Source organism: Rhodamnia argentea, chromosome 8, assembly GCF_020921035.1.
Source record: "Rhodamnia argentea isolate NSW1041297 chromosome 8, ASM2092103v1, whole genome shotgun sequence".
In the NCBI taxonomy this organism is placed as follows: Eukaryota; Viridiplantae; Streptophyta; class Magnoliopsida; order Myrtales; family Myrtaceae; genus Rhodamnia; species Rhodamnia argentea.
In genome coordinates, this window is record NC_063157.1 from 2,768,267 (window position 1) to 2,782,241 (window position 13,975).

At 40.6% G+C, this 13,975-nt stretch overlaps 1 protein-coding gene across 1 annotated transcript; it reads right to left on the bottom strand.

Moving 5' to 3' along the window:
* Positions 1–4,635: 4,635 nt before the first annotated feature.
* On the bottom strand, positions 4,636–10,032 carry LOC115737944 (linoleate 13S-lipoxygenase 3-1, chloroplastic). Its single transcript, XM_030670383.2, has 8 exons — positions 9,370–10,032; positions 8,687–8,967; positions 8,053–8,290; positions 7,394–7,717; positions 6,807–7,000; positions 6,371–6,672; positions 6,018–6,284; positions 4,636–5,629 (listed from the first exon to the last, which is right to left on the bottom strand). The coding sequence occupies exons 1-8, from the start codon at positions 9,740–9,742 to the stop codon at positions 4,873–4,875; spliced, it is 2,736 nt and encodes a 911-aa protein (XP_030526243.1). The 5' UTR covers positions 9,743–10,032; the 3' UTR covers positions 4,636–4,872.
* Between the last annotated feature and the right edge of the window lie 3,943 nt (positions 10,033–13,975).

The window sequence follows — 13,975 nt, forward strand, 5'->3', positions numbered from 1 at the left end:
ATTCACATGCAACTACCCAGTGGGAGTGTGGAAGGCCGCAATTTGTTTTCCCTTCTTTTTTGTTTTCTTCAAAGGACTCTTGACCCGCGACTTCGCTTCACCTTCCCAGATGGGAAAGTGGCGCCAAACTTTCCTCTCATTTTCCCGGAAACATTTGATGGATCCGGTGAGAGTATTTTCCTTCTGGTTGACCGGAGTCACAGCCGCCGGCGGGGCCGTGGTTTCGCGCTGGCCGCCGGAGCATCCTCTTCGTCAATGGTTTATGGTATCTTTAGTGGGTGGCTCCAAGATTGGCTGGCGGACGACCAGTCTTTATGTCCCCGATTAAAATTATTAAGAAAATCATGGCCCTTGGATTAGACACCTAATTCATACACGGGAGTCACGACAACAAAGTCGCAGTTAGGGTTTAGGAAAATGCACATTTGTCGGAAAAAGTTTAGGAGAGGAGGTTACTCCATGCCGAGGTGAGGACATTCCACAGGGTCAGAAGGTCGTATAGTTGATGTACAGATCGATTACCAAATGGGGTCGTTAGCAGCTGAATTCGTACCTGGACATGGTTGTACCGAGCAATTTAGTTTGTTGAGATGTGACATCCCCGAGAATTTAACTCACTCGAGCTGTTGTATACTAAACCCATCCTGTTAGTTAGTGTTCTTAATTGAGCACGCTTGACATTGAAGCTCCGGAACTAAACGTTGCCATTAGATTAAAAGACCTCTCTTACGAGATAATTCCAGTTTCACGTATGTAATCCATGATTGCTTTACCCTTGTTTGGTGGGCAATTCGACTCGTTCTTGCCCATTTTCCAATCCAAGAAACCTGCCGAAAGCCACTCATTTTGCTCCTAAATGATCAACCAGGTTATTCTATTAGAAATTACAAGCTCCATTTCATTTCATACCAGTGCTAAAAGTTGTTGTTATGTCAAAAAGGCACCTATTGTGAGATAATTTCAGTTTCGGGTATACAATTCATGATTGTTTTCCCCCCGCTCGATGCTGCAATTCGACTCATTCTTATCTATTTCTCTGTCGAAGAAGTCCGCCGAGAGCTCGCTCCTTTTGCCCCCAAACGATCGCTCTCGAGCTTATCGGACCAGACCATTCCATTAGAAACTACGAGCTCGAATTCTCCTTCACACCAGGCTATTGACCGACGTCAATGGCACCGTCGTGCTTCCCGACAAGCACGATACATGCTTTGGTAATCAAAGAAGAAGGGACCATTCTAGGAGCGTGAAGGCGATGGAGTCAGTGACCGTCACTAGCATTTCGTGCGTCACGCTCGATGAGAGTTGACCATGGCAGGTCTTGCCAATCGGGCCCCAAGAAAGTCCTTGCGCCAATTCGTCAACTATTCAAACCAACCTGCCAAGCATCTGTACTACACATGAATTATGTACTAAAGAACCGTGTCACCTTCATCTAAAGAGGGAGGCGGGGTGTTACCATCTTCAAAACCCGACTAGCGATGAGGGTCCGCGTACCATATTCTTTGGAAGTTGTTTTTACTCGCTTAGTAAATAGAGTTGAGTCGGGTCGGGAAGGAGTTCGACTGCTAGGGTGGGATCGGATCCCGCTCGAAGCGCTCCGCCATGAAGTTGAGAATTAGAAGCTCCTGTACATAGGGGCGGGCTTTCAAGACAGGGATGCACTGCTCCGCCCGAAAAGAGCTCTACTATCAATGGCGATATAGAAACAAGCGGCACGGAAATTTCGAAGATTTTTTCAATCTCTTTCCATGCTTTTTATTTCTTTTTCGAAAAAAAGAAGAAGCCAATGAGGAATCCATAGCGAGTCATACCCGTTCTACTAGTGAAGAGCAAAGAAAAAATGGAACCCCACCTCTAAATTTATGTCTTTCTTGCAATCAATTGGGGGCGATGGGACAGGTGAAAGGAAGGAGACAAGGAGAATCTTAGGCATTATTCAAAGCCTGACCCACGGGTCTTTTATATTTCATTGTTATAGAAGGAGATTATATGCGTACGACAATATTTTTAAAGTAGAAATTCGTTTGGTAATGTAATTTCTAGAGCAGAAATCAACTTGATTACGTAATTTCATTCTTCTACTTCCGGTGCATTTTTTTTTTAATTCCTTTTTTTTTTTGTCCAAGAGTAGTTTTGGAGCCACTTTTGAAGAAAGTAAAAAAAAAAAAATTACTTCTCTTTAGACTTGAAAAAATCAACTCCTTCTCACAAGCAGAAATAGAAAAGTCAAAATTTCTAATCAAAAGTTGATTTCTCAAATAGCAGTGTTGCCATGCACGTCCTAATATATTCATTAAAAAATATATTGGACTATCTTGTGCTTAATAGAAAGAAATTCACAAGTGTGGGAGAAAAATGACAAAAATATGTGGAACGGTGGCTTATCCGAGTAAATAAGAAATTCCGTGGGGGCCTAGTTGCAAAGGGAACAAAAATATCATGCGTGTTTTCCAATCAAAACACAAGTCCAACCGACCCAAGCCCAAGCATGATAGTCAGATCTATGAAATGAGCGGGCCTCAGCAACTGAAACCTCACCTGGCCGGGCCTGTTCGGGCTTAGAAATTTTTTATTCTACAAGACTCCGTTTGTTTTGCGAGATATGAATAATTTTGAAAAATTTATATAGCTTAAAATAATAAGTGAATGAATAATATACTCACTGTCGTAGTCTACAGTTTATGTCTAAATATTTGCACGGCGGATGAAAATATATCTCATTTATTTATTTTTGAAAGCGATATAAGAGATCAATTTAAAAAATATATATTATCATTCACTAAAGTTTGTTCTTCGATTTTTTCATTAAGAGGAGACGGAATATGTGGAGGTTCCGGGTGTGATTTGTATCAATAGAACACAAGAAATAGATACTTAAATTTAACTAATGGCAAAGTACAATAGCATAAAAATACAAAGTTGTTAATTAATCGGAGGCTTTACAAAGAGTACGGCATGGCTATTCAAAGTCTACAATCGATAATTAAAACGGAGGTTACAAAGTTCAAATAAACAAATAACTTCCTTATCCTATCTACGGCCGCAAGAAGTTACATCATCCACAATTTCCTATTCTCTAATAACACTTATCTAAAAGAGCTTACCTATCCACAAAAATCGTCACATCAAGCCGTCGGCTGTTCTTTTTATCGATGACTTCTACTATTTACCGAACTCTGCTGTTATCGACTAAGTCTATCACTTGTTGATAATAATCAAAAGTTGATTTATTTGGTGTAAACATGTCTGAAATCAATAGTAAGAGATAAATTATTAAAATAATTGTGTTTCAAGAAATGAATAGGAGTGTGTTTGGACATTCAAGGCTCTCATAATAGCATAGAGAATACACGCCCCTCGCCGTGTCAGATGATGGGAATCTGCAGAAGTCAGCACACGCCATGATTAACATCGGCTTGGGAGGATGGATTGCTGAATCGGCCAGAAAGCATCATCAGTACATCATTGGATGAGTGGCGATATCTTTTTCGCGATCCGACGCCACCACACATTTAAATTATATTTATTTCGTGAAAAATTGGATAATGTAAAAGATATTTTCATAAGAATGATCACGTTCACCATTTAAAAAAATGAATGGTCAAGAAATATTCTCATGTTTCACGAAATGTCCAGACGTAAATTGTTATTAATAATGAATTTATTTTAGGTAATACAAGCGATCGATTTTCAAAGAGAATGCATTCTAAGTCATTCAACTTCAACGAAACAAACAGAGCCTCGTTCACCCACTAGCTCGTAGATTGAGTTGACAACAATTCAACCTACCGGCTTTGTTGGATTTCAAGAAAATTACATCACGGCTCTTAAACTTTGTGTACCCGAGTACAATTAAGTCTTAAACCTTTCAAATGAATTCAATTAAGTTCTAAACTTTCACCAGAAAGTACTATCAAAACCTAACCTTTCTATCATCGCGATTAAGTCCTAAAACTTTTACTAGCTTCAGCTTCCACGATCCCTTCAATCCTTCCAGTTCTCGTCGTTTCTTCTGCAGAAAAGGGTCCAACCATGTATCTGAGGTGACTGAGCCCCACCATCCCAACACCACTCGCGTCAACGGGAACTCAAAATCCACCATCCCCTTTGCCACTTCGGCTGTGATCATGGAAGGAAATGCGCAAAAAAAGAGAGACAGAAAGATCCACTCCACTTCGTATGAGGAGAGCAGGCCGAAAATGGTGGGAGTCTCATTCATGCGTTTAGTCAGAAACAGCAATGAAAGTGAATGGTGCCTTCATTATCGTGCATCACGATTTGCATCATGCATGTGTTTCACAGGGGGAATATCCCGCCACCATGACGACCCGCTGTCACCGTGGAGGTCAGATCGCCGGCTCCTTCCATAGAATCTGATGAGATATCCAAGGCCAAAACGGAGATCACTGAAAAGCGCAGGATATTGAGAGCAAAATTTAGGCAACGAGCAATTCGGTAAATACTCGTACGTAAAAATTTGGCCAGAAAATAGTCGATATGTATACTAGCCGAGTTCTCGACTCCAAGTGTGATTTAACACTAACGGGTCCACCTCGCATAACTCGGTTTCTACATCTGCAAGTCTGCAGAATTATTTAGATGGTCCGTCTCTTTTGTGTTGATTAGACAATGCAATGAGTCCCCACGCTGAATCGTCGTAACATAATAAGTACTATATCATATAATACAACTATAATGCTCAGGATTCCTACTGCATATACAATTCTAAAGTTCGACAAGCGTGAAAATGCACTTAGAATTAGCAATCTACGTACAAACATGGTGATACCGTTGTCTCTGTGCCGAAAATCTACCTTGAGGGTCTTCCGAGGTATATCTTATTGAGACTGAGTTATAACCACCGCTGTTCCATCATATGGATATACTGTTTGGCACACCTCTACATGTTACACCCGGTTCTGAGCTGGGTGCGAGCAGCTCGTAGGGTAACACGCCCGCCCCACACCGATTCCTAAGGCTATGATCATTATTCCTTCTCTCAATCTCCTTCTCTACCTGCCTGATCTCCGCTGAGAACTCATAGAATGCCTCAACAACCTCAGCATCACCTGTCCAAACAGACGGTTGTTGTCGCTCCCCTATGTACTCCTCATCAGGTGAGTGAGTCGATAGCGTGTCCACCACAGCCATAAATTTCGTAGCTTGGAGCAGACTAGGCAATGCGGAGAGGTAATACTTCTGCGGGTCAGCTACAAAATTTGTATATTCGGGGTCACCTTCGAAGGGAATCAACCTCCTCATCAGAGGTGGGCGGTTTGGCACAAATCCACCATACGGATACTGCCCAAAATTGAGGGCTGCGTGTTGGGCCGAGGAAAGCCAGATAATTTTGGTGAGGATTGAGGCAAGATCTTCGGGGCTCGCCAGTTTGGGCCACCAGTCCGCGTGACGGATATCAGCGTGGCCCACATTGACAGACTCAGCATACCAAGCTTGCAGCTCTCGGTCATTACAAACTACAGCAGGAGTAGGGTAGTAGTAGTTTACGTATGTGCGCACCCAGTTCTCAAGCGCTGACCAGATCAGAAGCCCATCTGATGCATATGGGTAGTCTTCAATCAGGAGTTTCAACCCATGTGGTTGTGTGGAATCAGGTACAGCCACTCCCCTGTAGTAAAAGGTACAACGTTGACCACAGTTAGGGTGATCAGCATAAAGGAGAGTATTGAAACCGAAGACAGGCTGAGCAAACAGGAGCCAACCCGACTGAATTGAAACTGAAGATGTTTTTGCAGTATATACTGTAGCACTTCATACAGGAACAGAAAAGGGAAAATTTTGCTTTTAATGTACAATTATGCTGTGCATGTTCTCGTGAATGATATAAACATACATACATATATCACTTCTCTTCTTGAAACTGTCTGCTTGAATGAATCTAACTCGATCTATATCGATACCTACTTTTATTCAGCAAGATTCCAGGAACCCATTAACTGTGTTCACTGGGATGTTTAGACACTATGCATTCGTTTCATGTGGTTATGTGAAGGTACCTTCGAATAAGATCGGAAGGGAGGTCCTCCTTGTCGAAGCGCCACATGCTTTTATATGCAGCCGCGCTGAGTTCCATGCAGTAGCGGCCAGGAGTGAAGCAAGACTCAATGACACCATCAGCACTGATCAGGCTCTGACGTGCCAAGGCATTGATCTCCAGCGTATATCGCATGTGCGGATCCAACAGCTTGAATATTGGGTGCATCGCGCTCATTTGCCTGTGCGCAGCCAGTATGAATGGTTCCATGCATGCATGGGTGCGTAACCTGCAGAGAAAGTCCATGAGACGATGTGTTTCTGAGTCCACAGTTGGAGCCGTAATAAGTCTTATAAGGTGTAGCGGTTTGCTTACCAATGATTAACAAGTTGGTGAACCCCAGCGTCGTTGGAGTTGACATGGGCTTTAGCAAGCTGCCACATCCAATTAGAAGTAGCATCAACTGGAGGTGTTAATACCCGCTTCGACCGAGAACTAGGCCCTTGAGGTGGCAAGCTAAGCTCTATGGCAATCGGTTTAAGTGTTCCACGAGGGGTCAAGAAATAGATGGTGCGAGTCGCATATGCTTTGCGGCCATCAAGTGCATTGATACAGTCCAGAAATGGAAGGTATGCATCGTGATAGTCCACTATGAACAGCTTATTTTCATCTATGGCCTGCGAAGAATAATTGGCAGAATAAGAAAAGACCGATTAGCTATTGACAAGGGACAAATACCATATTCGTCGACTGCAAAAGTACATATAACTTAGGGTAATGGTGACTCAAGTTTAATGTCTTCGTTGTTTACCTGTTGAACAGACATGCCATTGAGATGGCCCAAAATGTGTTCTTCTTTGAGAGCAGACTCTAGAGGACCATAGACATCAGGGTCAAGGTTACTTTTTGGAGGAAAAACTGTGAGCTTCTCGATGTTCACGGGGTTAACACCTGCTATCGCTTGACGGGCGAATTCATCATCTCGGAGCCACGCAAATTTGTCCTCTGAATATTCAGTTAAAGGTAAAGTCAGCAAACTAATCTAGTTAACTTAGCACTGATCCCATGTCCACCTGCAAATTGCCCAATCTCTAACTGAAAAATGCTTCATCAATTACAAGGACAGCCATGTTATAGAAATGGACACAATGAAAAACGTCAGAGAGGAAATGGCAATCGTCACACATAAAACATAGCTATGAGACATATTGTTGTCATCCAAATAGATTTAGATCCTTTCTTCTTTATATAGAACAAATTGGAAGATCTATTTTCTTTTGCTCTCATATCACTAGAATGTGATGTCCAGGTAGACATAAGAAAGTGCTCTATCCTATTTCATTTTTCATCAAAGGGAACCAAAGAAGAAAAGAACTTCCATATCTAGATGATACTCACTCGACAATATCTTTGGAGTGTCATATTTAAGAAACCCTTGACTGGATTCTTGGACCACCTTCGGCAATGGAAGTTTCTTCAAGAGTTCATCTTGTAAACCAACCTTCAGAAGAAGACCTTCTTTGTAGAGGCTGTCAATGTCAGCAAACCCATTGAAGTCATGGTTGTTTGCCGAGATGCTGGCCTTCAAGGATGGTATTAAGTTATGAAGCACAGCTTTGAGCCTCCCAGCAGAAAATGCGTTTTGTTTCGATTCCTCAAACTGCTCATCTCTCGGGACATACATGGGCAACGGCTTCTCAACCCTGCTCTCGGCATGTATATCTGACAATATTCAAAATACAAGTTGCTTCAGGTTCAATGATGCTTTACTGAGAACTATAGTTGTTGCACCAAGCAATTTAGTACATTTAAGAGAGGACAGTATTTCGACTGTGAAGCGCAAGATCAACAAGATTACACGGCATTGTCAAGTACGAATCCACATCATGGCAGTAATGCAGGACCTATATTTATGCAATTATCAACTCCTAAAACTGAGGTATCGGTAATTGCATAGTCTACATGTATGTCTAATTGCTGCCAGGCTGACCGCCATTTCCTCATGTAATCATTGGCACATTGTATTCAAGAAAACTGGAGTTGGCAAACTAACTGACCTGTATAAGTTGGAGCACGGCCAGTACGGCATCGTCTTGGATAAGGGATTTTAGAGCCTCCGAGGGTTGGCCGAGCAAAATCAATTCCTTTATCGGGGTTACCCAAGTCATTATACACATCAAAGTCATATATCCTGTCAGATAATTTTCTTTCTCCCTTCCCGTCACCCCTCAAGTATCTCAACTCTTCTTCTCTCATCGCTTTTAGCCCGGCAGGTGTCTCAGATGGCAAATAAGGCTGCCCAAGCAAACCGCAAACCACAATATTTATTTAGTTACTGAAAAAAGGGGATAAGTTTCAATAACATCTCCAAAGTTGCCATAAACATAAATAAAAGTGGTCAGGGCCGTCTCAGCATAGACAGAAAATCTGCGACATGAGAAATGGCCCGTTCAACTCCTAGAAAAACTATTCACCCTTTTTGTCCTACTTGTCCAATAGCACGCAACTATCATTATTGTTTGCCTATGCCAACAGAACTGCATTATGGTTCAAGTTGCTCCCTGAGAAGATCAAAATGCCATAATATGGGGTTTGACTTTCACTATCTGATTGAGCAATGTCACTGAGATTAGCAATTAAAAAAAGCATTAAAAACGAAAAATGAAAAGCACTTTCATTGATGACAAGCACCTTATTGGAAAAGAATATCCTCTTGCCAGGATGATCTTTCTTAGATTGCACCCATGAGTTGCAGGGGAAATGGACTGGACCACAGGCAAACCCTTCAACTGTCATGCTCTCCAGGAAGAACTCATTCTGGTGCTTATTCGTCACCGTGATGGCCCCGGGAATGCCGAAGTTTGAGTCCACTGTGAATTCGGCTGAGTAGTGAACCCTCTCAGCCTTCACCTGTGTTTTCTTTGACCAGTCCTTTAGCACTGCTTCACTGCTTTTCTTGGGAGCCTTGGTTTCTGAAGTCATTCAGGGGGACAAGGATTTAAATGAAAATTAGCAAACTTTAATGTAGTCTCGAAACATCATGAACTACGCAATTCAAGTGACATGCGGGAATTCAACTTGCAGCAACGAAAAAAAAAAAAAATGAATCAGTAACGGTAATAGGAGCCGAGCCTTTTGTTAGCTATGATCTCTGAAAATTGATGCAAACGAAACAAGATATGTACACCCCACATCAGATTTTAATCCTTTTGTCTGGGAAACTTGCACAGTTCCTATCAGAAGCTTTGAAGGGGGTTGTCGATCAGAAAATTAGGAACCCGGAAGAAGAAAACCCCAAAACTTCAATTGGATATATTCAACAACGTACCGAAAGATATTTCTCTTCATTTTCTGGTTGGGGAAAAGCAACTTACTTGGATCGATTTCAGTGCTGATAAGCTGCAAGACAACGTTCCTGCCAATCCTATCGGTGAAAGCATCCAAGTGCTTGGCAATGGTCTCCTTCAGGTCCTCCTTGTTCTTCTGCCTCACGGTCACCACAGTCCTCACCTTGAACTTGACAACATTCTCGGGCACGGCTCTCACCAAATCCTCACTTATGGCCGCCACGGCAGCGGGGCCCCCCGAGCCCTTCCTCAGGCTCACTCTTCTGTGATGGATCAAAGATGGGTTGACCCCAAGGTTCTGTTTTGCAGGACGATTGCTGCTCAAGACCACCTTTGGGGTAGAAACAAACGAAGATCTTTCAATTACTGAGCACCCCAAGATTTCTTTGGCCAGTGCCATCTCTCCCACCCTTTTTCTTTCCCTCTTGGCACTGTTTCTCTGCAAAAACTCTCTCCCTCTCCCTCTCTCTGAGTGAGATGCAGAGGCTCTTCCGTTGCAGAGAGCGAGCGAGCGAGCGAGGAAATTAATGGGGGGAACAGAGAGTTTCAGACAGAGTCTATAATGGGTCTATGCGAGAGGAGAAAAGAAAGAAGGGAATGATGAGTGGGAATCTACAGGATCTTCCATATATAAAGCTCTGTAAGCTCTGCGAAGGCGTTTTTGAGCACAAATTTTCTCGCACCGTCCAGGGAGTCCACACACGTTTTTTTCCAAATTCCACTGTTTGGAAAGCCGCTTGTTTTTTACTTTTCCGAAAGAAGTTCCCCTCTCTTCTTCCTTTGTTTCAAGCCTCTTAAAATCTTCCTGGGTTCGCTATAGCTTCCCCAGCTTCGAGCTCGCCATTGGTGAATACTGGTTTTTCATGGGGAGTTGAAGCTGAGACCGGGGGGGGAGGGCTGCCGAGTCAAACAACAAGTAAAGGACGCGGTAGAGCGGAAGCCAGATCGAAAGTCAGATTTTTTTTTTTGTTTTCCATAATTCCTCTCTTTTTTTTCCCTGAATATATTATGATTTATTGGTGGACCAACATTTTCTTGTCTTTCAACCGGAAGAGGCGATGAAGCCCCTCTTGCTCCAAAAATTTGCTTGTGGCATCGGATCTTCAATGATTTTTTTTACCTTTTTTGTTTTTTGATTGAAGATCTTGAATGATTTTGGACAGCCCCTGTTTTCCACTTCTCTTTTGAGAGGGGAGAGACTTCTTGGAGCGATTTCTTTTATTTAACTTACGTCACTTACGAACAAGACGGTCAAATCAAACGAGATTTTTTCCAGATTCGCTCCGAGCTTATATTTAGAGAAGTCCAAAGCTCGGACTCTATGAACATATTAATGTTTCGGTCTTCTTTCGTGAAAAAAAAAAGTAACTTTTAATAAAGTTTTTGAATATAGCAATTCATGGCCATGAAAGGTCGATGGGGAGGATGAGCAACAGTTATTTTAGGGGTATGCAACGGTCGATGAAAGTGTCAAAATGATCGACAGTGTTAGGGGTAACAAGGTGAGGATCAATAGTAATGTGGTGATTTGTTAGAGCCAATGTTGGTAACAACTATTCATCATAAATAGGTCGGGGTAATAGATGTTACTCTTATCGGGAACGACAATTGTATGTCAGGTGCGGGTAGTGACTGTAGTCATTATAAATTGTCGCAATTTTAATAATTGCGCTAAATGAATTTTTAAGAAATTGTCTATGCATAAAGCAAAAACTATGACCGTCTCATCTCGACCTTTAACTTTTTGTTGAAGAATTTCATAAAAACACCCAAAATGGTCATTTCGATGTAGTTACATTAGCTTCATAAACCCATTAGTATTTTAATCAAATCGTTCGTTTTTAAATACGAATGTCTTTCATTCGATAACAACCTGCCTCAAAAAATTCAAATTTTAAAATAGTTCTCTTCCTTTAAAGTAATGAGAATAGGTTTGTACTTGTTTCCACTTGGTGTTGACCATAATTAAAGTAGTGGAAGACAAGTGAAATGAAAGAATGGTGCTTTGTAAGTCATTCCTTATTCTTCATTAGCAAACTCAGAATTATTATGTTTTTTTTTATGAAAAAGAAATAAAATTGATCAATTTGAAATTTTTTAGCTAGCTAATTGCACGTGGGAAATGAGAAGCCTATACCATAATCAAAGTATCATTTCCATCCTCATGTCTGCCACATGACTTACATTACTGGTTTTATGTACTAAAATAAACTGACTTAAGCTTCAAAATTAAAAAAAAACACAATTGTCAATTACTAATAAATCCTATTGAAGTCGAATTTTATGACATGAGAATGAATTCTACATGGTCATGTAATACGGTCGACTCTCGTCCTCGATCCACACTGTCTTCCGCTCACAATAATTTCCGGACCACGCATTCCCGAAATCCCGAGATTGAGATCTTACCTAACCAACAATGCATGTACACGACATACCTACCATATACGTACACCCATAAAGTTAATCAAATCAAACGTTTCAATAAAGCATGTAATTACAAAAAAAAAAAAAAATTTATATGCGCATGCCGGACACTCCCGGATTGAAATTCTACCCAATGGAGGACTTTTTCATAAACCACGCGTCGGTCTCCTATCTTTGTTTCTTCTAATTGAGATGTATTTTTTGTTACTTGCATCTAAATCAAATTCTATATAGCTTCAAAACATAAAATTTTGCAGTAATGCAATTCATATTACTCATGGGACAACTGGGTTTGATAAATAAATAAATAAATAAAAACTCTTTTGGCTAAATTATTTCTCACTTCGATACACGAGATGGAACATAGTTACCTTGAGATTAGTCAATTACTATGGTCGTTCATTAATCGCTTAAGACAAAATTGATAATCACGAGTATATTCTTCAAGGACTGATTTGCCAATACAGACAAAATGGAGGGCACGCCAATAAAAATGCTAAATATTTTACTGAAGATTCAGCAAATTGAATGCGTGCTGGAATTAAAGAAAGCAAAGCACAAAGCAGTCAATGTTTTTTAGGGGGTCGCTGAGTTGACTCTGAATCTCCCATGCCGCCAATTCGGCAGCCGAGAGGAAAAGCTTGTACACGTGGCCTTTCCTAGATGCTTCCTCGTCACGTGAAATTAATCGCTAATCTCGCTTAATTAAAAAAAACCCTAATGATGCTATAAAGATATAAAAAGGTGTATTCTCTTTTAAGAGCACTTTGCGGAAATACATATGAAAAATTCTCCCGCTTTGAGTTCGAAAGTTGATGGGGGTGTAGTTGTAGACTTGTAGTTGTGCTCTTCACGTACGTAGTGGATAGAAGAATATCCCCTTTTCGCCATCCTAATCCACCTAATTAATTAAAGACCACGTACACCAATTAATTGGGATTAAGCATTATAGTATATAAGTTTGTACTTACCCCATCTAGCGATCCGTCATCATAAAAAAAAAAGCGAAATAAATTATGCATTTAATTGTTTCGAGAAACACGAAGGATTTGAAAAATAGTTTTCGAAAAATTATCGCTCGAATTACGTACTTAAGTGAGTGAATGAAAAATATTATTGCCGTCCATGAAAATATGTCGACATATATTATTGTAAAATATTTTTTATTGACTAATTATCTTAAGGGACATAAGTAGCTATTTTTAGGAAGATATTTTTTAATTTATTTATCTTATGAGAAACAAACAGAGCCTAAAGTCGGTCCACCCTTTTCTTGGAAAGACGCAGCAGAAGATGGAAGGATAACATCGCGTCCTTGATCCGAAGCCGCTTATTTTCTTTGTATATTTTCCGTGTAATCAGCATCTAGTCTAGCTTTTTTTTTTTTTTTGGTCCAAAGCATCTAGTCTAGCTTAACAAGGACTTAATGATGGGAGTTAATGAAGTGCTAATCGGGGAAAGTTCAATGAATGACTGTATAACTCTTGGTCAAAATTCATGCCGAAGCAACATGTTCAACACAAAAAGCAAATGCGAGAACGACTTGCATGCGAGCGTCGTCAGGACGACGATGGTGTCTTATCATTTGCTGACCAGGACGCCATCTATGTTACGTGAAAACCTTGAACTTTGAAGCCGTACGAGATTTTTTTTTTTTTGCTTTTTAAGGTTGATTTGGCCTCCACGTATTGGAACTACAGTGGAGATTGGCGCAGACCCACTTTCGCAAATGTCGTCCTCATCCAGCTTCTCAACTTCTTGTTTTAGTAACCGACCAAAAAAAAAATTTCTTGTTCAGTATAAGCTTTACTTATTATTATTATTGTTATCATTATTCATAGCCAGTATAGCTTTGATCATGTTAGACGCATTTATCTATTAATTTAGTTGGCTACGATCCCACTAAATATAATATGGTATCGTAACAGGAGGCATGAGTTCAAACCTTTCTAGGCCCTATTTACTTTCTCAATTAAATATATCCATGCTTAGTACTAGACAAAAAAGATTAATAATATTAATTATGAGAGGTAGTGTTAGAGTAATTAAATATTAAACTACACATTCATCTATCAGCTTAAACTTTTAGAATAGTTGAATATAACAAATCATAAGTTGTTCAAAGTGTGATCAATCGACTTGGTCTCATATGGAAAAGTGCCGCCTAGGAATAGTAATTTTGAATGGTATAAGTTGTGTCGCATTT